The sequence below is a fragment of the Zalophus californianus genome, chromosome 7 (assembly GCF_009762305.2).
Source record: "Zalophus californianus isolate mZalCal1 chromosome 7, mZalCal1.pri.v2, whole genome shotgun sequence".
In the NCBI taxonomy this organism is placed as follows: domain Eukaryota; kingdom Metazoa; phylum Chordata; class Mammalia; order Carnivora; family Otariidae; genus Zalophus; species Zalophus californianus.
In genome coordinates, this window is record NC_045601.1 from 77,628,097 (window position 1) to 77,655,743 (window position 27,647).

General features: G+C 40.9%; 1 protein-coding gene across 7 annotated transcripts in view; it reads right to left on the reverse strand.

Moving 5' to 3' along the window:
• BCKDHB (branched chain keto acid dehydrogenase E1 subunit beta) overlaps positions 1-27,647 on the reverse strand; it is a 218,856-nt gene that overhangs the window by 178,407 nt on the left and 12,802 nt on the right. For all 7 annotated transcript variants that reach the window (XR_003521718.2, XR_003521717.2, XM_027603713.2 and 4 more), the window contains exon 3: positions 27,444-27,512. Coding sequence is in view for 5 of the 7 variants with exons in the window: in XM_027603713.2 (XP_027459514.1) it covers positions 27,444-27,512 (69 nt within the window). In the remaining 2 variants the exon portion in view is untranslated. The remainder of the gene's footprint in view (positions 1-27,443; positions 27,513-27,647) is intronic.

Consider the following 27,647-nt stretch of genomic DNA (forward strand, 5'->3'; position numbering starts at 1 on the left):
AATGGTGTTGGGAAAATTAGACAGCCACGTGCAGAAGAATGAAACTGGACCACTTTCTTAATATACATATACAAAAATGGACTCCAAATGGATGAAGCCCTAAATGTAAGACAAGAATCCATCAAAATCCTAGAGGAGAACACAGGCAGCAACCTCTGTGACCTCGGTCGTAGCAACTTCTTGCTAGACACATCTCCAAATGCAAGGGAAACAAAGGCAAAAATGAACTATTGGGACTTCATCAAGATAAAAAGCTTCACAGCAAAGGACACAGTCGACAAAACCAAAAGACAACCGACAGATGGGAGAAGATATTTGCAAATGACATATCAGATAGAGGGCTAGTATCCAAAATCTACAAAGAACTCATCAATCTCAACACCCAAAGAATAATCCAATCAAGAAACGGGCAGAAGTCATGAACAGACATTTGTCCAAAGAAGACATCCAAATGGCCAACAGACACATGGAGAAATGCTCCACATCACTCGGCATCAGGGAAACACAAATCAAAACCAAAATGAGATACCACCTCACATATCAGTCAGAATGGCTAAAATTAACAAATCAGGAAACGACAGATGTTGGCGAGGAGGCGGAGAAAGGGGAACCCTCCTACACTGTTGGTGGGAATGCAAGCCGGTGCAGCCACTCTGGAAAACAGTACGGAGTTTCCTCAAAAAGTTGAAAATAGAGCTACCCTGACTCAGCAATTGCACTACTGGGTATTTACCCCAAAGATACAAATGTAGTGATCCGAAGGGGTACATGTACCCCAATGTTTATAGCAGCAATGTCCACAATAGCCAAACTATGGAAAGAGCCTAGATGTCCATCGACACATGAATAGATAAAGAAGACGTGGTATATATGTATACAATGGAATACTAATCAACCATCAAAAAAAAAAAAAAAAAAAAAAAGATGAAATCTTGCCATTTGCATTGACCTGGATAGAACTAGAGGGTATATTATGCTAAGCAAAATAAGTCACTCAGAGAATGACAATTATCATATGATCTCATTCTTATGTGGAACTTAGGAAACAAAACAGAGGATTATAGGGGAAGGGAAAGAAAAATAAAACAAGACGAAATCAGAGAGAGAAAGACAAACCATAAGAGACTCTTAAGCATAGGAAACAAACTGAGGGTTGCTGGAGGGGAGGGGGGTGGGGGAGCGGGGTACCTGGATGAGGAACATTAAGGAGGGCACGTGATGTAATGAGCACTGTGTGTTATATAAGACTGATGAATCACTGAACTCTGTATTATTAAATACACTGTATGTTAATTAATTGATTTAAATTAAAAATAAAAATAAAAGATTGAGGGTTTAGAGATAAGCTAGCTGAGATTGGATTTTGCCAAGCAAATAATGACATGGAATTTAAACTGGGCAATAAAGGGAAGAAAGGTCATCAGGAAAGTGAGATACAGTGACAGGGTGGTAGAATTCATGGTTTTTAAGAATCAATAAGGTCAAAAGGTTATTGGATTGGAGGTACTAGAAGCAGTGAGCTGGGGAGGTTCAAGGCGGAAGTCAGAGCTGGGGATGCTTTAAACTGAGATTCTGGACGGACCGCAGTTACTGCTGCTGATGATAACATCTGGGATGGGACAGTGAGAGTGAGGGGCTGAGGGAGGATGAAGGACAAGATCTCTAGAGAGATGACTGAGAAAACCACCCCTGTGGGTTGGGACAGGAGTACTGGAGAGGCCGGCAGTGAGCCCAGCTGGAATGAGGAACAGCGGCCTGGCATGAACGGAGGACAACGAAGGACAGTATTAGTGTTCAGGATTCAGTAATTTACCGAATTATTTACTGACAGTGCTCAATAAATGTTTATTTTCAAAGGAGAAATTAAACAATGGAAGCCAGGTTTCTTTTGATTCAGACCTCCAGTCTTTCTTTACTTTCTGAGGTGACTAAACTCAGCTTTTTGATACTTAGAACCAAATTTCTCGAATTCACCCCTGTTAAGTAGCATTATGTGATTACATAATAATCTCACACCGACCGCAGCCTTTAGGTCAGGTGGTACATAGAATTTCAGGATAGCCCTGAAACACATGACCATTTAAAACATTCATCCAAATGATAAGTAAAATCGAAAATCAGTTGCAATTCCTAACTTTCAAAGGCAGCTTGAGTCTAATGACACCCTAGCTTCTGAAGCTCAAGGAAAGTTGCAAGGGGGCGGCGGCTTCATCAAAGCGCTGTCAATCAAGTTCAATGAATGTTTAGTTAAGTGGCCAGGGGCTTTGATATCATAAGGAAAAAAACCATGCCTACTCTGAAATAGCTCTTCAATGCCCAACAAGCTCTGACTAAGTCAGAAAAGAGGAAATACTATCCAAATTACTTCTTTCTAAACCTCAGATAACAGAGTAAAATTAAGTTAACATTTCAGATCAACTTACTGCTATTGACCTACAGGTAAAGGCATTCATAGAACATGCCATCTTCTTAAGTTCTGCTCCCTGTGCTTAAATTTTAGCCTCTCTCTTTGTAGAGAGACTAACTGCATGATCTCTTGAGTCCATGCAAACACGTGTAGAATGCCAGACGTTTGGTCATTTACATAACTGAAGTGTTAGTATCTCACTTGTTGACAAAAACCAGGTATGAAGTCATACCACCACTTTCTTAATAGTTTTTCTTCTTTTGTAAAGGGAACTGATTACGTCACTGGCAGCACACTGACACATTAAAGATACTGCCCACCGCATAATGCCAAATATCAAAAGAAAACCAGCAGCTGGCTTTTCTAGCCAGAGTCACAGATGGACACAACTGAGTCCCCCAGTGAACCCGGTTCCCTATCACAACATTTAGGCCACAACTAGCCCAGAAACAGTGAGAAGAGTGCAAAGAAACAAGAATTAGGAAAAAAGAAGAGGCAGCCATCAGTTAAGGTGACAACCAATTACCTCCTGGTAGATTACAAAAGTCAGGGAGTACCTCCTTCTGTTCAGTGCCCAGACATTTTTCGGAACCCATAACGAGTTTTAAATTAGCTTTCCTTGTGAACACAGTGGTCCTGCAAGTTAATAAATCTATCTTGGGTAAATTTAAATTTCTTATTCCCATAAAATTTCTGAAAAGGTAGCTTTAAAATTGCCCATCTCTAAGCAACACATATTTCCTTAGGACACAAATCTGAACAGGTCAGCATATACCATCTTCCAGAAAAGAGATCACCTCCATCAGGGAAACACTTCGAGTCCCAGATTCCCTGACCAAAAGGATAAATAAGGACGTGAAACATTCATGACTAAGCTATAAAACAAGCCATGGGCAAGGCCATTATTTATATAATTTTGACGGGGAGGGGGGCGGATAATACATCGCAATAATTTCAGTCACAGACTTTCTGGACTACGTTGTGATTTTACATTTTAAAGTTTGCCAATAAAGAATTTGAAAGATGAAAGGCATTTGTTTTAGGGTCAAGTAAAGTAAAAATAAAAAATTAATCCAGAAGATCACTTCTACCTCTTAAAATAAGTAGAAAAGTACATAGAGTATTCCATTCATTAGAAAGACTTTTAGAGAATAAACATGCAAACAAATTTTAAAAATAGAAATACTAGGTAGAATGATTATACAATTTATCTTCCAAACAGAAATGTCTGGGAGTGTTAAGGATACTAAAAATAATTAACAGATGTTAACTGATCTCAACAGGCCTAAATGGTGTAGTCCCAGGAAAACAGGGCTGTTCTGAATAAAACCAAGACATACAGTCACTATTGTTAGGGTTACATAATATTAACACCTGGATAAAAAGTAATAAGGGAAATATAAAGCTAAGTGTTCACCTTAGCCATAACTAATCTACCAGATATGAGCATCCTAAATTAGGATATTAGAGGAAAATTAAGAAGTGACTTGAATAAGCCATTCTACCATCAAGGTAATGCTCACAGTTTACTCCCTACGGTGGGCACCATGATGCCTGCAGCCCAGGCCCCCATGTGTGGAGAACTTGTTGCCCTGCTTGCCGAGAATGCTGTGGGCAAACAGACATCAGCAGTCAGCCCTTTTAGGGACTGTAATGAACTTTCTAGCTCAAGGTCATGCTTGGTAGCCACTATCCAATGACTGGTCAGTGTGAGAGTATAAAGGTCTGGTCGTTTCGGTCCAATCAGGGACAACCCAAAGGGCCATTATGACTCCAGCGATCCCAACTCCTCCAGGGTTGGCCACAGTGGTCCTAGGCTAAATCACTTCTGGACATCTCCTTCTGCCCAATCCTGCTTTCACTTGAAAGCAGCATTCTATTTATGGTTCCAGAAGACTCCAGGTTCTAAGGTTTCCAGATTTAGGAAGTTTACCTGTATTTACAATCACAACATTCTCCAAATCCTCTGGGCAACAATGGATAGAAAGGGTTGTTTGTGAGTCTGGTCCTATAGATTCCACCTCTATTTCTCAGAAAACACTTGGCAAAGAGATCTGGGTCATTAAAATGGGTGAGAAGAAAATTAAAGATAGAAGTCAACCAGGAGCAAATCCATATGCTTAGTAAATGTTTACTGAATGAACAGATGGAGGGATGAAATGTAAAAGTACCTCTGTAATCAAGAAGTCTACAATTTTGGGTACAGATCCAAAAATCAGTTCCAAGGATTCAATGACTAGATTAAAATTTGCAAGCTCCTTTCCTGAGAACACAGACGGTTTCATTCATCTTTGGATACTCAACAGTATCTAGCACAATGTCTTGAATTTAATAGGCCTTCAATAGCACTACTTGAATGAGCAGACTTAAAAGACCCATCATTTTGGGTTGAAAAGGCATTTAAGTCTGTGATAATCAGGATGTGGTCATGTCCCACAAGTACTCAAGGCATGTAGATATGACAGCAAGGCACAAAGAAGTCTGGTCGAAATAGACATATACTAAGTAACATATACATGAAATTCTTTAAATATATAACAGGAAAACGTGACCACAAGGAGAAACTACAGACTCACACAAGCATAAAGATGAGAATTATGTTCCACTATCTCTAGTACCTAGTTCTTGGCACAGAGTAACATTTAAGAAATATTTGTTAAGTGGATGGCTGAATGAAAAAGGAATCAAAATAATATTAAAATAAAAAGGATACCTCAAATCAGGGGAAATTATAAAATGAGACCATAATGTCTCGAAAATGCAATTATCCACACACAAAATTAATGGCTTATTTACCTCATAGCTATATTTTAGGGGGCCACATCTTAGAGAAATCTGTTTTAGAAATGACAGAAAAGGAAAAGAGTTCATTTTAAGCAACTCATCGAGACTGACAGAGGGAACATCTGGTTGAAGGTGAGCCACAATGGTTGTGATACAATAATGGTCAATATCATAGGCCAAGGCTTCTCAAAACAGTACTAGATGGACAACTTGGTTAAAAGAAAAATATTCTCTTGCACTCCTCATGTCAACTTCAATCAGTCTTATTATGTTATTTTAATACACACAAAATTAAACTTAGCATTTATTGCCCTGATAAAACAAAGGTAAAACAAATTTATAAATACAAAAATAACTACATAACCAATTAAATTGAGATTAACAGCAAAAATACAGTGTAACAAACCATGGTTTCCTGCTAAAATGAGAGCACCAATGGAGCTTTAGATCCTTTTTTCTTTTTTAACTTTAATCATTCTAACCGGGAAAAGATGTATTTTCACTTAAATTCACCCTACAAAATAGTATGTATGACCTCATGGCTTTCTTTACAAGGTGAGGATAATCAGATTCACTAAATAAAACCACCAGGAAGCATTCCTTCAATGATCATTTTAAGAAAGTTGCTTCAAGATAAAGTTGGTACCATAATCATGTCAAAATCTGCATTAAATGTGTAGCTATTCAATTATTGCTGGAATCAGGTAAAAAAAAAGTTCTCCAGTATGTAATTACTGATAAACTTACTGCTAGCGAGCTGTTGAAAGATGCTATATTAAAAACTGGAATCTCTGAAATTCATCTGACTGTAACCTGATGATACCATCACTATACTGAGGCTATAATACAGGATCATTCACATCCCCCAAAATCTGGGTCATCCAGATTTTTTTTTAACAATTTTAAACAATTTTTTTAAATAATTACCACTGACATTAAACCCCCTAAAATGTTAAATCTCACTGAAGATATGAAAACTCCCAGAATATCCATAGATACATAGAGTTAGCTAATAGCAGTTAGAGAAACAATATCCTAGGAAAAGAACAATACCAAGAAGATATAAAACTCCCAGAATATCCATAGACACATAGAGTTAGCTAATAGCAGTTAGAGAAACAATATCCTAGGAAAAGAACAATACCAAGAAGATATAAAAACTCCCAGAATATCCATAGACACATAGAGTTAGCTAGTAGCAGTTAGAGAAAAATATCCTAGGAAAAGAACAATACCAAAGAATCAACTCTACTGTTCAATTTTAGAATAAAAAAAAATCTACTTGGAAATAAATTGAAAAAAGTATTTTTAGGGGCACCTGGATGGCTCAGTCAGTTAAGCGTCTGCCTTCAGCTCAGGTCATGATCCTGGGGTCCTGGGATCGAGCCCCGCATCGGGCTCCCTGCTCAGCGGGAAGCCTGCTTCTCCCTCTCCCACTCCCCCTGCTTGTGTTCCCTCTCTCGCTGTGTCTCTTTCTGTCAAATAAATAAATAAAATCTTTAAAAAAGAAAGGTATTTTTAAAATAAATTACACATGGAGAGTGTGGCAACTGTTTCAAAACAGTGGTAACCAAAAATTTGGGTGTGTTTTTTTTTTTTTTTAACTTTGCATGGTTAACTGGAAAGAAGAAGTTACATGGGGTAAATTCATCTTTCATTTAAACAAAGATTCCTTTGGGGCACCTGGGTGGCTCAGTCAATTAAGAGTCTGCCTTTGGCTCAGGTCACGACCCCTGGAGTCCTGGGATGGAGCCCCATGGCTTCCGGTTCCCTGCTCAGTGGGGAGACTGCCTCTGCCCCTCCCCCTGCTCATGCTGTCTCTCTCTCAGATGAATAAATAAAATCTTAATAAATAAAATAAACAAAGATTCCGGGGCGCCTGGGTGGCTCAGTCGTTAAGCATCTGCCTTCGGCTCAGGTCATGCTCCCAGGTCCTGGGATCGAGCCCCGCATCGGGCTCCCTGATCAGCGGGAAGCCTGCTTCTCCCTCTCCCACTCCCCCTGCTTGTGTTCCCTCTCTCGCTGTGTCTCTCTGTCGAATAAATAAATCTTTAAAACAAACAAACAAACAAACAAAGATTCCTAAATTAAATAGAGGGACACTACTACATTGTATCTATTAGGGGAAAATTCAAAGTTATACCTACAAGAAATTTCACAAGGGATAACAGTATATTTTTTAATTTAAAAAAGAAAAACTAGGTAGAGAATCCATGAGATAATGTAATGATCATGTAAAAGTTATGGCTGGGTATCCAAGAAGAGCAAGCAGAACAACAAAATCACAAAACCCTAGCCCTACTGAATACCTGCCCACCAGCCCCACATTCTTCAAATAAGGAAACTGAGTCTTGATTTATGTGACTTGCCCAAGGACAACAGCCAGGAACTGGCAGCCTTGGTACTCTAAGGCTTGTGCCATTCATTCTACTAGAGAAATTTATTTCCTAAACTGGCTCCACTACTCAACTCAAATGCTAACATATACCAAATGAGACCTTAATTATCTGGCACCACCGTCACAGATGCAAAATAGTTCTGAACATTTAATCTGAATGTAATAAGTCTTTACAGGCAATTCCAAAAATTCCCTCAAATGTTTCTCCAAAAAGCTAAGGCAAGTAAGATAGCTGGGTTAAGCCTTCACATTACATGACCTAGTTTCTAACAATGAAGTAAAAGAAAAAACACCTCTAAAAGAAAATAGCAATTAAAAAATTATCAAGAAAACAATTGAGAATTTAAGAACTTTTAAAAGGGCTGCTTCAAACTTTGAGTCAATAATTGCAAAGCAAGATAGCACTGCCACCCTGTATAAATGTATACATGCTTCTATCTAGAAACAGTATAAAATCTCCAAACTGTGCATAAAACTAAGATGTTAAGTAAAGTGTCAAGCAGTTTTTACACTATCCACTCTTAGGGTAAAGGGGAAGGGAAGCAAGGAAATTTATTTATTTTTTTTTTAAAGATTTTATTTATTTCTTTGAGAGAGAGAGAATGAGAGATAGAGAGCACGAGAGGGAAGAGGGTCAGAGGGAGAAGAAAGACTCCCTGCTGAGCAGGGAGCCCGATGTGGGACTCGATTCCGGGACTCCAGGATCATGACCTGAGCCAAAGGCAGTCGCTTAACCAACTGAGCCACCCAGGCGCCCCAGGAAGCAAGGAAATTTAGAGAAAATCCTCACACCAGTTGAGATTCAACGGTATGTCCAACTGGCTACATCCATTTCATAGTTCAAATGATCTTAATTATAAGAGTTATTTAAAAAAAAAAAACTTCAATTGCATTCAACATTTCCTGCTTGCCATGCTTCTGAAGTCATGCATCAACTTTAAAGAGATTTCTTACTTTTTAATGAATAATAAAGAAATCTTAAAAGGTAAAATAAAAATGATTTTGGTGCTTGAGAAAATTGGATCTTCTTTTGTTTGCCAAGAAATTCAATTACTATTAGCAATTACCAGATTAGAGACTACCACAAATATGGAACAATGGAACGAAATTATTTCAAGAGGAACAAAGTGCTCAGTGCCACCACTCAGCATCGCATCCTGCACACCCTCAACCTCAGTCCACACTGCCTAGAAGAGGTGAGGGGCACTTGGACGCTCCGCAGTCAGTTCTCTCTTTATCTGGACTAAAGAGTGAGGTAGGGACGGAAGGTCAGCTTTGGTGGCTGCACTAGGACAATTCTAAACTGTGAACCTAAATCTTGTTCCATTGGCAAGACCACGAATAGGCCCAGGAGGAGGCCTGCATGCACCTTCATGCAAAGACGCCAAGGTTTACCACTGAGTGGAGGAGGGCTAGGAACAGGAGGCCTGGCCTCTGCTAACCTGCAAGAAATAACCTACCAGTGAGAATGAAGAGCTGATGATCAGAAGGACTGAGGAAGGAATGCTGCTGCTGTCGCCCTGTATCTGCAGACGCCTGGAGACAACACAGGCCAAGGACTGAATCCAAGCGAGCCCAAAGCCTTCCAGGGTACGGCTTGGGAACGAGGGCCAGTTGATTCCAGAAGGCCATGGTTCTATTTAAACAAGCATCCGCTTGGAAGCACTGGTTCCTACACTAACCCCCTCGAGCATACGTAAGCAAACCGTGTCTGGGTCCCTGCACTATGTGCTGTGTGCTTTCACCATACATTTGAGTAGCACCCTAAGAGATGATGATCCACGCAGGTAACAGCATGACCAAAGCAGCACAGAACCAACTCGGCATTCTCAGAGCCCCACGCGTCTTCAGGAACTGCCCAGTGCTGGCTTTCACAAGGACTATGGGCCCACCAAAGAGGTATTCAACCACTGGAGTTTTGACACTTGGCATAGAAACTAAAATTTTGTTTCTGAGCATGATCAATGTGATTTAAGGAGATAAAATTCCCACTTATCTTGAATGAAACTGAATTTAAATAAATGTAATCTGAATGTTTGGGTTCTAGGAAATACGTACTATTACTCTATTTAGGCTCACGTTAGACTCTCCTTTAAGTGACACCTGGAAAGAAAAAGCACAAAAACCCATTTCAGTCAAACTGATATTTACGGTCTAAAAACAACAACAACAGGGGCGCCTGGGTGGCTCAGTCGGTTAAGCGTCTGCCTTTGGCCCAGGTCATGATCCCAGGGTCTGGGATCGAGCCCTGCATGGGGCTCCATGCTCAGCCGGAGCTTGCTTCTCCCTCTCCCTCTGCTGCTCCCCCTGCTTGTGTTCTCTATCAAATGAACAAATAAAATCTTTAAAAAAATAATAAATAAATAAATAAAACTATGTCTATACCCCCAAACAGTGATAGAAATAAGGGTTTTAATTACCTACACAGGTTAGTTGTAAGTAACTACATTGGTTAGTACGTTGGTCTACTACTTCATTGAGTCATGCTACGGGTGTCTGAGTGGCTCAGTCATTACACGTCTACCTTCAGCTCAGGTCATGATCCCAGGGTCTTGGGATCAAGGCCCCGCATCGGGCTCTCTGCTCAGTGGGAAGCCTGCTTCTCCCTCTCCTGCTCCCCCTGCTTGTGTTCCCTCTCCGGCTGTCTCTCTCTCGGTCAAATAAATAAAAATAAAATCTTTAAATCAATCAATCAATCAATCAATCAAACAAAAACCCCAAACCCACAGTTTTGTCATGCAAGAAAGATGAAGACTGTGGCTCCTCTATCTTTTATTAAAATCACATTGACACGGTTATTGATGGGACTACAAATTTCTTAAATGAAGCTATCTAAAATTTAAGAGATTAAACCTAGAGTTTACATGCACACGAAAAATACAATTTTTCAAATCTATGTACACATAGCTGAAGTTGAGAAAAGGTTCCCAAAAATTAATACAAGCAGTATTTCTGAATAAACCTGCAATAACTTCACTTTGCTTGAATACAACCAAAGCTGTTTTTCCAGAAAGTCAAAAGAATTATTTTCGTCATCCTTGTGATAACAGCTGGAATTTAAGGGCAAGCCATCTAATTTTTTTTTTAGTCTTCCTTCATTTATATGGAAATGAGATGTTTCCTAAAACATATCTGTACTCAATACCTACGTCAACACTGAAGCTCAAAGCACACAAATTCCTCCAGCTGATTCCTGACTATAAGTGAAAACAGCATGCCAACATCATCTAAAATCCATGTGCGTCATTCACCAAGGAGGACATTACCAAGCTGTCAATTTCAATTAACCTGCCTAGCTCTATAAATAGCCTAAACTTCCCTATCTAAATAGGTTGGTGCCCTTTTCTCAGAAGCAAAGGGAACAACATGACAAAGAAGCATGAAAAATAAATGAGCTTTCCCCTTTGTAAACAGGAGAAAGTTGACATTAAACCAATTCTAAGTCCAAATTCAAGAGCTATTAATAAAATAAAGCTCAAGAGAATCAAGATCCAGTTTTAACAAGAAAATAAACATTGGCTATCAGCTCTTTTAAAAATATCCCTGAGTCTCACTGCTATAGGAACTAATTCAATGTACATATACAGGCAGAGCTAAACACAGATATCATAATTATGTTCCTTATTATGGTCCCAAATGACTGATGCTCAGCCGAAAAAAAAAAGTTTTTTGTTTTTTTTTTAAGATTTTATTTATTTATTTGACAGAGAGAGGGAACACAAGCAGGGGGAGTGGGAGAGGGAGAAGGAGGCTTCCCAACGAGCAGGGAGCCCGATGCCAGGCTTGATCCCAGGATTCATGACCCGAGCCAAAGGCAGACGCTTAATGACTGAGCCACCCAGGCGCCCCAACAACAGTTATTTTTAAAAAATTCAATTACATCAGGGCGCCTGGGTGGCTCAGATGGCTAAGCGTCTGCCTTCGGCTCAGTTCATGATCTCCAGGTCCTGGGATCGAGCCCCATAGCGGGCTCCCTGCTCAGCAGGGAGTCTGCTTCTCCCTCTTCCTCTGCCTCTCCCCAATGCTCCCGCTCTCTCTCTCGCTGTGTATCTCTCTGTCTGAAATGAATAAACAAAAACATATTCTTAAAAAAAATTCAATTACATCACTCTATTCTAAATCTGAAATGTTTTAGAATTTTTATAATTTATAGCATTACAATTTCTTATGCTAGTTCTAGATGTTTCTTCCTCTAAAATCAATTGTAACCAACAAATCCTACATCACCTCTATACTCTAATTACTTATATACTGCACTTTTCTAGTTCATACTCCAATGAGTAAATGAAAGCAGAATCAGAAAACATCAATGGAATTTATCAAAAGGCAGAAATTAATTGGTCAAGATTATTAATCAGGCTAGTGACTTCAAAATCAGTTCATCTAACTAATATCGCTTGTGTGGAAAAAACAACACAGTTGGTCACCATATTAATCTCAGGTAAAATGTGTGAATTTGTGTGTGTACATGTGTACTTATACACACACATGCCATCCAGATGATGCTTATTAACAAGCTTGCCACAAGAGCCTAACAGACAAGGGACATCTTGCAATAAGGATGGTATTCAGCTCACTGAAATATCTAAGACAACCAAAAACTAGTAAGTTAAATCAAAGACTTCTGATCCAAAAAGATGACAAAGTTGACAGACCATACTTAGAAGAAGTCTCCTTAAATCCTCACTCACAGAAGCATTAGAAAATTCCAGCCAAAGTCATTCACTGGTGAAAGTCATTCACTGGTATGCAATACTCTTCTGTGTCAGTTAAATGAATCACCACTCTATTTGCACCAAGTCATGACAACTGGCTTCCCATTCTTCCACTCATTCAACCAATTTCTATGTCACTATAATGGGCATCACAGGAGATATGATGATATATAAGTAAAATAGGGGGCAAAATAAGCATAATGAGTTATAGATGCAGCACTAGATGGAAACTGACGAGAATAACTGAGGGAAATTACTTCTGGGTAGTGAAGGCTGTGAGGAAGATATACTAGGTCTGAAAATATAAATCAGATTTAAAGCAGAGGGAAGACTACCCCAGGGGCAGAGAAGCATGGGTACAACTGGTGAGCAGTGTAGATGCAGCCAAGAATATGAGGGAGAGAAACTAAAATTGGAAAGAAAAGTCAGAGCCAGATCATTTAAGATCTTCAATGCTAAGCTAAGAAAACTGAACTTGACTATTAAACATGGAGAAGATTTTAAATAAGAAAGTACTGTGATCAGAACTGCATTCTGGGAAAATTCACAGATGTACACATAAGGAACTAGAGTAGGAAGGAGAGTGAGAACAAAGGCTCTTGTGACAAATATAATCATTCAGATCATCATTTATGCTCGGGACAGTAGTGAGAGAAACCCCAAGGTAAAGCCGACAGACCTTGACGCGTCCAAAGTTTTAAATCTGAGTTGTTTTGAGGATCCATAAGCAGGATGCAAGAGGCAGACAGAGCTTGAAAGTCACCATACATAACAAAATGCAAGGAAAATGGTTTCTACAGTGATCGAAAACTAATATGCACATATGCAAAAGGGGGAGTTTCACTTGAAATAAACTGGACACTTTTTTAGTGTCAGATCTATTTTTAAACAAAAGGTCAGGAAGAAAGCCAAAAAGGATCACGATGCACAATATGATGGAAGTCTTCAGTTTGGTCCAAACCAGATGGCCAGCTAAAATAAGCCATAATACAGAGTATAATCCAGTGTTTCAGAATTAAAGAAATCTATATTCTGTATGCTAGAACAGGAAAATCGTATCTCCTTGAAGCCTTGGTCATCTATTTCTGACCTCACTTTGCCATGAAAATTGTCTTTCTTTAGGTCAGCAAGTCACCAATGGCCTCTTCACTGCATACCCAACCAACACTTTTCAGACTTTCATTCAACGTTGAACCCCAGCCAACTGCCCTAGATCCTTTCCTCTCCATTTGCCCCAACTTCCAAAGAATGGCAAGTCCTAGGAGTTGACCCTAATTGACTCTTCATTGCCCCACCCCCAGATTTCATCTTCCCTCCCACTGACATACATTAGATTCTCATTACCTCTCAGATAAATGCAGTCATTCTCAAACCGTGGTCCTTAGACCAGGGGCAGCAGCAACATCTGGAAACCTGTTAGAAGTAAAATTTCTTGCCCATCCACCCCCCCACCCCCCAGACCTCCTGAGACAGAAACTCTGGGGTAGAGCCCAGTAATCTGTGCTTGGGCAGGCCTTCCAGGTGATTCCCATGCACGCTCAAGTTTAAGAACCTCCAGACTCCCCAATCCTCGGCCCCGTTGTCCCTGCCTTTAGTCTCACAGCTAGCTCCCCATGCTGTGGCCAGAGTTACCTTCTAAATGACCAGGTTAATTATGTCATTTGCCACCTCTACAACACTATTCAAAATATGTGAACTCATTTGAAACAGAAAAAAATAATAGACCTCAAATGTTAAATTATTTGTATTTTAATGTTACTTCAATTTGTACAAACATAATAGTTTTATAAAACTAGCACTAATTCCTTCTATTTATCAAGCATAGGTCAGTATACTCATTTTTTTCCAAAGAGAACACAAAACCAATATACCAAACAACGTTAATTGGAAATCAGGTTTTTCTGAAACTTAATCACAATGTCAAGTTTCATCCCAGAATGATGAAGTGTTAGGCTTGGTTCTAGTTGTGAAATCTTGAGGAAGTTATTTATCCTCTCTGTGCCTCAGTTTCTACATCTACAAAATGGGATAATAGAATTTCATAGGATTGTGGGGATTAGATGAGCTAATATAAAGTTCCCAGAACAGAGCTGGGCATGTAGAAAGCACTCTATGAGTTTGCTGCTATCATCAGCTTCATCATTATTACTAATATTATTATATTAATGTAGCAAATGCCTGTATATGGAAGCATGGTACTGATTGGTAGTCATCCCCCATTCTTCATTCTCCCTTTCTTCTACAGTAACAAAACCCCAGAGTTTTAGCTAAAACTCTCTACAGAATAGTTTTAGCACAGATCTACACAGAATAGAGGCTCCATTTCCCAGCCTCCCTTACCTGTAGGTAGGTTTATATCTACTCTTTCCATGGAGAGTGAACCTCCACGGTAGAGATCCTGCTGGCGGAGATCTAAGGGCTTTTCAAAAAGACTTTCAGCCAATTTTTCTCATTCTAGAGCACCATTCTCTTCATCCCTCTTCCCAGAGGTACTTGGTGTTGCCAATTCCTGAGCCCTTGGGTAATTCCGTGATATAAACGAAGCTGGTTCTTGGCCACTCCACTGCCCATTCCAGATTCAGTTTTGGCAAGCCTATCAAGCCCTGTACCTTCCAGCTTCCAGCATTTTGTTCATGTGGTCTCCAGTCCCACTACCCTCATCCTTGGGGATTTCGGCCTCTACAAAAGAAGATCCCTTAACGTTTTATTGGGGGGAACAAAAGAGAGCTTATGTTCGATTTTCTCTTTTTCCAGAAGTCTCCAGTTGCCATTTTCTATAAAAACTCTCAGTGCACCACTTAGTTCACCCTCTGTCATTTAAATTTCTGGCCTAAAGCAAAGAAACAAAGTCACTAGGCACCTTCTTACATAGTTTTATATTGTTATTTCATTCTTACACTGTTATTTTACTCACCATGTAATTAGGCTTTGGCCCAGCAAGTGTACTGGGATTTCCTTAAAGGCAGAGAACACATCTTAAAAATTTTAGTACCTTCCAGAGTAGTAGTTCTCAAACTTGGCTGCACATTTGAACCACCTGGGGACCTTTTAAAATTCCAACACCCGGGCCACACCCCAGAGCAGTAACTCGGAACCTCTGGGGCGAGACCTAATGACCAGTCCTGCGACACAGGGGCGAGGCCGAGAAGCACGGCCATGGAGTGAGGGGTGCCGTTGCTGTCTGGAGACCTACGTCAAACCTTTATCCCACCCATGTACACACACAACCGAAAGGCATCTACCTTCCTGGACTGGCATCTCCAACAAGCTCTTAAAAGGCACAGTAAACCGGTCTCGGGCAAATATGCCAAGTAACCCCAGGACATAGTAAGGAAGTGCCTTAGCCCAAGAGAGAGTTCGGATGACACTTTAATAGTAACCACTTCCTGTGCCCACTGGTCAACGTGGCAACGGTAAGAGTCAACGCCAGCCTTTCTCTGCTGAGTGTCCTTCAGCCATTGCTGCCTTCATATCCTTCATTACTTGTGAGCAGTTGGCCTGGCAATCCCGATCACATGCTTGAACAGACCCAGGGCTATTTGGAGTGGCCACCTTCCAGGTCTGCAGAAACTATAAAACTGACCCAAACAAAGAAAACTGGTGGAGTTGCCAGGCAGCAGAGGCTCTAGAATATCTATATGGGAGAAGCAGAGGGGAAGCGTTCTGGTTGGAGAATAGAGCCAGAGGGCTTGTCTTAATCTTACATTTTCATAGCTAGCCTGCTGTCTGCACTTAAGATTTTATTATGTGTGCAGGAGATGGTTTGGGGAATTGTGAAGATCAAAGTCACCTCAAGTGCCCCCGAAACCACGACATTAGCAAAGGCAGGAGCCACAGATCTACAGGTCACTGCGCCGGCACCCGGGGCCGCTCCATTGCCTTTTTTTGGCTGTTCTCCAGAGGATGGACTTCAGGCCACCTAGGGCTGCACACACAGTAATGGCAAGAAGACAGGCAGAGCCAAACTGTGACAAACTGCTAACGCCTCCAAAAGGAGACCCACAAGAGGAAAAAAAAAAAAAAAATCACAGACGCCGTGGGATCTGGAAAGGAGAAAGTGCAGCAGATGCTAACAAGTAGACCTAGTCCTTCGGCTGAAGGAGGGAGGAGAGGCTGTTGCTATTGAACGAAGGCTTGGCTAGAGACCACAAACAGACAAAAATAACAGAAGGGGGCCTGAAAAAATACAACCGCACCAGGAAGTCCAGGACTTGCAGGGAGAAGAGTTTACGCACGGCTCTCAGAGAGAGCCACGTCTATCCTCGGATCCTGTAATTGCTTGGAATGTGGGGAGGACTGGGAAAGAAATGGGACGCGCTCTACGGCTACCGGAAAATTGCACCGTGAAACCCTGCGCGGTAACTTGGCGGTCGTTCTCTTAGGAAAATGGACATTGAGAGCTAAGGCTTACCTAACCTAAAAACATTGGGAGCAAATTTTACCTAAATTTCACTGTGCTGAAATCTTGACGTGTAATGGGAGCTAAAGCTGAGTAGTGAGTGTGGTCTTCTGCCCCACCCCTGAAGAAAGAACTAGGGTGAACTAGATAGGTGGGCAGAGGAAGGGAATTTTGCAGGAACTGAAAAAGGAGAATGTTTTATTGAGACTACTCACCTCAAATTCTGCTTACACGTATCTGAGAGAAATCAGGAGAGGCTGGGTAGGTTAGAGGCACAGGACAGACCCTGGTTACCCTCTTGATTCACTGTCAGCAGACGGCGGGGTGAATGAAGCCATTTGGGAACAGGAGTGCAACCATTGGAGCTACAATAGCTAACTTCTCTCTCTCCCTTCCTCTCTCTCCCTCTCTCCCTCTTTGTCTCTCTCTCTCTCTCCCTCTCTCACTCCCTCTCTCCCCTTTTCTTTATTTTTTATTTTTCTAGTAACCTCTTTACCCAACATGGGGCTTGAACCCACAACCCCGAGATCGAGTCACATACTCCTCTGACTGAGCCAGCCAGGCGCCCCTAACTTTTCTCTTTTTGATACGAAGAGGTAAACACTGTGAGCAGAGTTGTAACCTTAATTATTAAAAATAGAATAATTAAATAATATTTTATAGAATTAAAATATTAATTACAGAATATCACAGAATTAAAAACAGAATAATTAAAAGCTAAGTGGCTAGCTGGTCCTTGGGCAGAAACTCCAGAATCTCTGACAAAAGAGAAAGGTGCCTTCTTTGGACAAATGACTGAGTTGCCCTCTCAAACTCAGGAAATTGTTGAGAATGCGATGGAACTTCTCTCTTTAACGTCTATCCTATCAGGGTTCAATTTAGATTTGAAAAGATATAAAAGGGTTTACGCCATCTAAATGTTCCTTTCTTCCCTTTAAGAACTGACATGTTCCTAAAGTGACTTAAAAGTTTCCTTTTGAATCCTAAGGAGCCTCCACTTCTTCCAGAACAAAATACTCAAATTTAGCATCTACGGGATCTTGATTAATTAAGAATGTAATACTGTGTTTGTGTTTCTGGCTTAGAAACTAGGGTCTTTGTTTCTGCTGGACTCCCAGCTGGCAGAGACCAGAAGAGGAAAACACGGGGGGGTTAAATGAGCAGCCTGCCCAGAAATTGAGAGTGGGAGAAATCCCTTATTACCAAAGATGCTTGAGTGTCCAGGAGCCAAAACGACAGAGAAAGTATCTTTTGGCTAATTTACGGTTGGCTAGCTGCCACCATTTCTGGCTGGTGGCCAGAGGGCCTTGGGGGTTGGGGGGGAGGAATGGCAGGGTGCCATGGGAGAAGGTCAAGCACTTCATCGTTGAAGCTGCCTTTGGGTGTAGCTGCTCACTGGGAAACTGAAAACCTTTTGTCCAGCAAGCTTCCCAAGTGATTCCTTAGCACATGACATTTGCCAACCTTTACCTAACTGATCCCTTATCCAGTCTGCCAATCAAAGCAACCATGAAATTTGATCTACATCAAATGGGAACAGAAAACAAAGCACTTGCTCCAATCCTCTATGACTTGCTATAGAAGGCTTCGCTCAACAAATACCTGTCGGGTGACACTAATGCTGTCCTCCATGCAGGGCAGTTTGTAAGAGCTACTCCCGATTTGACTGGAAAATCATTTTTCCTGGTGAATTTCATTGTTATGTGAATTTCTAACTACACAGAAGTCGCTAAACAGCGGAATTCCAAGCTAGAACTAAAGTAAAGGTTGTACAGCTTTGTAAATAACCTACACACTTAGATTCAAACCTCTCTTGAGACAGGTAAATGACCTCAGGTTAAGTGACAGTAAGAGCTCAACATCTGAGTGCCATGTCAACGTGAAGCTGCCACGTAGCTGCCAGGACCATCAGACGGGCTACTTCTGAGAAGGAAAAGCATTCTCCGGTGTCATTTAGTGGGCTCTGTGATCGTTTTCCTCAAGATGAACAAAATAGGATGGGAGAATCCAGGGATTCCCGGATACACAGCAATCTGAGCTGTATATGAAAATTGTTAGACTGCTGATGCCCTTTCATCCCTGAGAATTTCTGGGATCTAAAAAGAAAAGCATCATAATTAAAAAATTATATTTGAATCAAATAAGCAGCAATTCTGCATATATGAAAAGTAAAAAAAAAAAAAGTCATTGGCTTCAATATGTAAAAATTAGAAAGTGAGCTGTCCGAAATCTAACAATTAAAAATATCGAGTACATCCAAATTCAAGAAATACTAAATACTGAAGTGTGTGTTCTTCCCACCAGTCTGGAAGAGGATATGCATAAGACTTGGCATCTGATTTAGGAAGCTAACTCAGGAACATCATCCCTAATATTAAGAATACAGATCTAGGGACGCCTGGGTGGCTCAGATGGTTAAGCGTCTGCCTTCAGCCCAGGTCATGATCTCAGGGTCCTGGGATCGAGTCCCGCATCGGGCTCCCTGCTCAGCGGGGAGCCTGCTTCTCCCTCTCCCTCTGCCTGCCACTCCACCAGCTTGTGCTCTCTCTCTCTCTCTCTCTGACAAATAAATAAATAAAATCTTAAAAAAAAAAAAAGGAATATAGGATCTAGGTCTTACTGGATAGCGCAAGTGTAAAATGAAAGATCTTTTACTCCCTTTAAAGTGTTCTCAATAGTTTCATTTTTCTAATTCTTAATTGTGATGTCTTAAAAATTATAGGACTCAATTTTATACATTCTGACAATAATGACCCTATAACCCCATTTTTCCTGGTCTAATACTTTAGTCCAAGCCTATCTCCTAAGCCTTGTTGGTGCTCACATTTGATCATTTTAAAAGCCTGCCATTGTCAAATAAGGTTGGGAAAAACTGGTTTAAGGGCATTACACCCTGATGCTCAAAATGTCAAAGAGAACACCTGTTCGCAGCTCTAACATTTATTGTTTAATCAACTAAGGAAAAACAAAACAAAACCAAACAAAACAGTCAAGGCAGCAGGTACCAACCCAAAACAACTTAATACACTAATCAAAAAAAACATGCTCACAAAAGAATCACAAAAAGAATTTTTCAGAACTTTTTAATATGGGTTACTGATCACTGCTGATGGGTTATTCTTACTCCATGAGTAATCAAAGCCCTTAAGCTCTGTTCATTAAAATTCCTTGTATATTCCTTCTATTTTTCATGCTTTATAGGAGTTGCTCATTCATAAGTAAGAAGGAAAAACAACGTAGTGCAGAAAGCTCAGCACTGGATTTTAGGAAGGTTGAGCTGGGGATCGGCTCACCTGCTTACCGCTGGACAACTTGATAATATCTAACTCCTCGGAACTCCAGTTTCTAGATAATGTAGGACTAGATCAGGGGTCCTCAACCTTAGCACTATTGACATTTGGGGCCAGAGAATTCTCTGTTTGGTGGGAGAGGGCTGTCCTGTGCATGGTGAGACAGTTATCGGTAGCCCTGACCTCTACCCATTACATGCCAGTGGCAACCCCCAACTGTGATGATCAAAAATGTCTCTGGACTCCTGTCCCCAGGAGTGAGAAATCACCCCCAGTCGAGTATCACTGGACTAGGCATAGCCTCAATCTCTCTCTAGCTCTCATCTCCTACAAAATACATTAAATCTTATTTTCTTAAATGTTACTTGTTGAGACATTGGTCAACATGCCAATTGTGAGGATACACATTTTGATTTTTAGAGAAATTAAAATACAGTGACCATCTGTACCAATTCTAATTTTAGTAGGTTCCAAAATCTTTTAGGAATGAAAATTCACAAAAGAATATCAAAGCATGTAGGATGGAAACGAATGTAAATGAAGTATATCTCAATAATATTTTCATCCCATTTTCTAGGGTACTTCAACTGGGTAACAGAGATAAAGAACACATTTAATATACCCTTCTTATCTAGTTCTACCATATGTGTACTCTTAGAAAACAAAGGGCCTTGTAATACCAGGAGCAATTTAAAGCGCCTGACTTTTAGGAAGAAAGACACTTAAAGCTACTAACAATCCTTTTAAAATATTTTTTAATAAGCACGTTAGAAAAAAAAAAGTTTACACCATCTTAACACCTGTTTTTACTCCAAATTCACAGAACAGTTAAACAACTTACAACCTATATCTGGTATTAAATGTGCTGTGAAGTCATACATGTGTATACTTTGTGGGGAAAATAAATCACGTATTCCATTTCCCTCGAGAACTATCATTATTTTACCAAGCGTTTTCTTCAGTGAAATTAGTTGTAACTGCCTAGAAGCCAGGCCCCCTTTCACGATTGACATTCCTGACACTACACCCGAGAGGATCATGATGACCTAAGTAACCCCTTCTCGGCAGCAGGTCATTTTTTTTCTGTTGAAAAGGTTAACTTCATAATTCATATGAAAGTATAGCAGATTTGTCAAAAGATTTTGCCTGCATTCCCCAAATTTAAAACTTATACTGGAGAAGGGACGTCTTCAGAGAAAATTAAAGGCCCCATGAGCCCATGATTCTAAAATGACAGAACAATTGTTATATTCATAAAACCTCTAAATATAAAGGAAACTGAAAAGTAAAACAAATATGCTCCTCTTTTTAAAAAGAGACACAAGCACAAAGAATACCAAAGTACGTGCCTGTGAGGAACATCTAGTCCTTTCCTTGACTGATGAGGCCAGGGAGGCTGAAAAGCAAGTCCCAAATATTGGCATATGACAGAGGAGAACGTGTCTCCTCCCCACACCCGCCCTAGTTCTCCTTCGTGAATCCAGTGTATTAAAGTGCCTGGTTAAACAATCTCGATGATGTTTACGTAAGAAAACAAATAAGCGGTTATATTCGTTTTCCTAAGCTGCTGGGACAGGCCACTGTTGTGGTGTACGGGAATGAACACAGTAATGGAAAAACATCAAATCCCATGAAAAGGCAGATGTTTGGGCCCGTAGACTAATTCACCAAGTCCTCTGCTATTCTTTCTCACCTAAGTTTCTTCCAATAAGTGGACCAAAATATAGCCTTATGAACCACAGCCCAGCAACGTCCACATCAGTACAGAAGAGTGTGAAATAAAAACATATGTTGAGGGGCGCCTGGGTGGCTCAGTGGGTTAGGGAACCGACTCCTGGTTTTGACTCAAGTCACAATCTCATGATCGTGGGATCGAGCCCCGCGTCAGACTCCAAGCTCAGCAAGGAGTCTCCTGGGGTTTCTCTCTCCCTCTGCCCCTCCCCACACTCACTCTCTCGCTCTCTCTCTCTCAAATGAATGAATAAATCTTTAAAAAAAAATATGCTTAACCTGACATACCAAAGTCTTATGTGACTAAAACACAAACATACAGAGAAGGACAATAATGAGGACAGGTTCCATAGGAACTGTGGAATCTGTCTCATTATATAAATGAAAGGATGTGTAGTATTCAACATAAAATCACATACCCTAAAAAAATCATCTACCATTTGAATTGCCTGCTCCTACCCAAGGCTTCCCTAGGACACGCCTAGTTTCAATGGTTGCTCCCAGGCAAGGGAGCCCTTGCTTAAAAAGACTAAAGCTGATATTTGGTGTGCAATGTGTCAATGAGGTTAGACCATCTATTTTCAGTTTTCAAACAACCCTTACTATTTTGTGCCATCAAAGGACAAGGAAGGAGAACAGTGGTTTATGGTGCTATACTCACGCATCGGGATTATCTGCAGTGCAAAAGAGCTCTCTCTCTCTCTCCTTTTTTTAATAGCTGGTCCCTTATTATACAGTTCCTTCTTTTTAATATCAAGTAGCATTCAGCATCACAACATTAGGTCAGTAACCCGCAATTCTTCAAATTCTCCCTTCTGACGGGATTTAAAATGCTTCTCGGCCGTGGCAGAGTATTGGTACCACGGGCAAGGACAGCCTCATTTCGAAGTGTAGGCTGCCACCTACTGACCGTGATCCAGTCTCTCTCAACATTCAGCTCCTCCCCAGAAAGCTAATCAATTCCTTGCAAGATGTTCTTTGCTATGTCATTTAATGCCATGTATTCAATGAGATCAATATAATCTTTTAAATACAAGTGCTTTTAACTTCAAAAAAATACTAAGTGGACAGGCTTCTGTACAGCTAAACATCCCTGGCCTGCACTCAAAAGGGCAGAGAATTGTTTTTAAAAGATATATGCTATTTTTTTAAATATGGGAAAAGTTCTATTTTAATAGATTTCTCTTCACCACTTCCTTTATTCTTCACTCCTGAAGACTGACGTTCACTCAGTCTCATTAGAGAGAGTTGATTTAATTGTTCATATTGATCAACCTGGAATTACTCAAAACTTCAATTCATAGTCCTAAAGCGCTTGTTAAAAAAAAAAAAAAAATTCACAGCAGCTGACAATAAAGCTAAAAGTTAGCGCTTAATTAGCTCAGCCCCGTGTCATAGAGACCTAAATCTGCAGGTGCCTTGATGAGTAGAGGACTTTTTCAAGTGAGAGTTTCTTGCTGTTTTAAGGAAAAATCAGACCGACCAAAAGTCATTAAAGGGAAATAAGGAAATCCCCTTTCTGAAGCAGTGGGCCATTGTCTTGGTGAGAGAGTGAAGGGTAAGTTCACTCAACAACATCCACTTCATAAGTACTGCCAGACACTATATTAGGAGCTCGGGACGCAAAGATGACTTAAAATATCTGTGACCTTCCAGAAGCTGTCTGGTGCAGAGATGTGGGTGGGGAGACAATGACACTGCAGCCTGCACTATGTAAAAGGTATAAAATCTGAGCAGTGAAAACTACTGCCTGGGTCTGCTTGGAGAGTCAGGAAGAGCTTTATAGAGGAAACTTCTAAAGGCAAAAGCAGAGCTTACCAGGGAATCGGATGAGAGAGAGAGATCCAAATGGCATGTGCAAAGGACGAGAGATGGGGAAAAAAGCAGAGGCTTAGGGAAAACATCTAGCGATTCAATATTGGTAAAGAATAAATTGAATGAGGGCGCCTGGGTGGCTCAGTTGGTTAAGCGACTGCCTTCAGCTCAGGTCATGATCCTGGAGTCCCGGGATCGAGTCCCACATCAGGCTCCCTGCTTAGCGGGGAGTCTGCTTCTCCCTCTGACCCTCTTCCCTCTCGTGCTCTCTCTCTCATTCTCTCTCTCTCAAATAAATAAAATCTTTAAAAAAAAAAAAAAGAATAAATTGAATGAGGCCAGGTAGGTAGGTAGAGGACAGATCTCGGAGTCTTTTGTATAACCTGCCACGAAATGTGCCTTGTAGAACGGTCACACTGGCGGCCAGGTGGGGCCTGGAGGGAGGCAGATTGCTAAGAACAGCGGTGAAACTGTCCAAGCAAATATGATTAAGGATCTGAAGGCAGACTAGGGAGGTGAGAATGGAAAGGAGAGGTCACTTTAGAGACAAACTGTGAAGATGACTGGGGGTGAAGAATGGGAAAGGAGGAAGAGACTCAGATCCCGCCCCCCGGTTTCTGGCTCAGGTAACTGAACGGATAGTGGCGTATTCACTGAGATAGCAAGTGCAGTGGTCACTGTGGATTTGATGGGTGGAGATAATGCACTCCGCAGAGTTTGAAAATAAGAGTTTGGAAATGCTGCATTTGAAGTGACTGGAACACCGAGGTGATGATGTGCCGTGGTATAATGAGAACACAGATGTGAAGCTCAAGCCGGAGCTCTACACTGGATTTAGAAATTCGCCAGTCCCCAGTGAGCAGCAGGGGACAGGGATGAAATGCCCCAGACAGAATGGGTGCAGTCGGAAGAGCACCACTGATGAGAACCTGGGCAGGCAGCCAAAAGAAGCCTCGCCAGCCTCAACGAGCGCTCAGCACGCTACCACACTGGCGAGGGCAAGACAGGGAGAGCGAGGCTAGAAAGTGCGCAGCCACACAGCTACACCAGACGTACACAAGCCTACGTGGCTCAAGTATAATTCGACCTCTGGTTTCCAATTCCACCCGTGAGGAGCTTGGAAGTAGTCACTCTGACCTAACAGCAAGTCAAAAGCCAAAGAGACTGAAAAATGAACAACTCTTCTTAGACCCGAGAGAGAAGAGAGGACAGAGAGCAAACTGCTGTCCTCGAGACTGAAGAGAGAGACAGAGGAATACGGGGAATCTTGACTTACCAGAGCTGAGACTGAGGAGTAAAAACCACTGCGAGAGCCAGTGCCAGAGAAGGAAAACTTGAACTGTAACTGAGGAGTCTCTGGAGGCTCAGTGTGAACAAGCCTGAGAGTTAAAAACTCCAGGGATCCAGTCCTAAGGAGGCCTCCCCAATAAGGGAGCCTCCTGGAGGCTTACCTCCAGGAGCTCGACCGGGTTCCTAGGATAAACATGGGAGAAAAATCCCCTCTTGCTTCCAGCTGGGGAAGCAGTCAAGGAACCATTTGGAAATACGCCAGAGCACTGCCTTCTTAAAAAGGCCTGACATCAAGGGAAACCCGGGTATTTATTGTCAGAGTATAACTGACCTGGGGGAAGGACAATGCCCAACTCCAGTCAGCAACAGCCCTCCTGTCCCACCTGAGAGAGAGAAAAAAACACCTATGAAGTTCACAGTCCTGAGGCATAGGCTCAATAAAGGACTGAGACCTAATCACAGGACTACAGAATGCTTCCCTTCCCCAAACACCTCACCACCACACCCCTAAACGCCGATTTACACCAGTTCCTTTCACCCAGTGCATCATGTCCATCTAGCGAGAGAAAATTACAAGGCACACCAAAAGGCAAAATCACAGTTTGAAGAGACAGAGCAAGCATCAGAACCAGACAAGGCAGGGATTGGAATTACCAGACCAGGGATTTAAAACAACTATGATGAATATGTGAAGGGTTCCAATGGATAAAGCAGACAACGTGCAAGAACAGGTGGGCAATGTAAGTGGAGCTGAAAATCATAGGAAGAAAACAAAAGTATAATTCTATGTTTTAAACATTAGTTAATATATGCAAACATATTCAGATATGTTCAAATATGGTCTAGAAGTGTGTAAACCAAGAGGGGTACCATGGTTTTCTCTAGGTTATCTTTGGAAGTATGGACAATTTTATGTTCTCCTTTCTGCTTTTCTGCATTTTCCAAATTTTCTTCAATGCGTATGCATTGCTTCTGAAATCAAATATATATAAAGACTTTTCAATTTTTTTTAAAGAGCTAAAGTTTGTAGGCACCTGAATTAGCTGAACTGAGACAGTGTGAGACAGTAGAGATTGGCCCAATTATCTCAATCTCTAAACAGCTGTTAGAAAGAGACAGGAGAAAGCAGAGGGACAAGACTCAGAAAATCAACCTGCTATAAAGAGAAGAGAACTTCCTGGTAGCGAGGTGGAACATGATGCCATGACGTCCTGGATTCAAATATAACACAACCTCAGAGAAGAGTGGAAAAAGGAAGAACAACAATTAGGAAAAAAAAATCGGAAAGACTCTCCCCCTTACTCGCATGCACCCATGAGCTTTAGAGAGCAGTGGCAAAGGTAAAAAGAAAGGTAGACGTCAACTCCTCCCCCTAAACTTAAGCATTTTTCTGACTTCCAGTTTAGGTAAGACTGAAAGAAGAAACGAAAAGTCAAATCACCTCAAAGCCACCCCTAACAGTAAGGAGTTGAAATATATTCCTTACACAGCAAGTCAGGAGGGAGGATGCTGGGATGGGCCAAAATGCACGCTGTCTGAAGTCTGAGCCAAATGAAATGAGTAAAAGCAATAGGCAGAAATCAATCACATGCCAAGCAAAAGCCAAGAGATCAGCTGAGGTAAGACGTGTGGAAGGATAATGGGATGGCCAATTTTTTTTTTCTTTTTTTGGAAGAGGGAATGGTAAATTTCACGTGTCAACTCAGCTAGGTGATGGTGCCCAGTTGTTTGGTCAAACAGTACAGATATTGCTGTGAAAGTATTCTTTAGATGTGATTAACATTTAAGTCACTAGACTTTTAGGAAAGCAGATGGCCCTTCATAATACGGATGAGCTTCACCCAATCATTTGAAGGCCTTAGGAAAAAAGACAGGTTTCCCCAATAAGAAATTCGGCCTGAAGACTGCAACAAAGAAACCCTGCCTGGGTTTCTAGCTTGCTGGCTTGCCCTACAGATTTCAGACTTGCCAGCCCCCTCATTATGTGAGCCAATTCCTTAAAAAATAAATCTCTCTCTCTTTCTCAAAATAGATATAGGTGTAGACATAGATATATAGAGAGAGGGATGCATATAAATACAAAGAGATATATGAATATATAATACACATACATATATACACAAATACATAGCTACAAATATATATATATATATATATATCCTAATGCTTCTAATTCTCTGGAGAACCCTGACTAATACAGGTAATAAAAGATGAAATCTATTAAAAGAGACCAGGAGGGCAGAATCTTGAGCTAGAGACACTGGAATCAAAATTGGGTAGGGTAGGCAGTAGTAAGAGATCAAAGCTTCCTGGATTTGAATGACATGAAAAACAATACATTGAATGAAGATGATTTTGGCATCTATAAATGTGTGATCTGAACCAGATCGGAGAGATACTGCAATTAGAACACATCAGGAGAAATCTAGGCCAAAGGGTTCTGTGGATGGCTATGGAAAGGGAAAACTAAACCAAACAACAAAAATAAAAACAAAAACCAACATCTATACAATAAGGATATGGCAAACAATGGAACAGGCATCTTATGTATCTTCAAGATATTTAAGGAAAAGTTATACAGGAATACTATTCATATATAAAGATGGTGACTTACCATACTTGTCTCGCAAGCCAACCGTACATCTAAAGACTCCTCCAAAGGCGACATCTTCACCAAATATTACTGAAAAACAATATTTAAAGAACATGTTTTATTTAATAACCCTTAAGTGATACTGACAACAAAACATAGGTAATTTAAATGTTTACACTTTAAATCAGAAAACAGAAATGAATCCGAGGTTTAAATCAAGGTTTC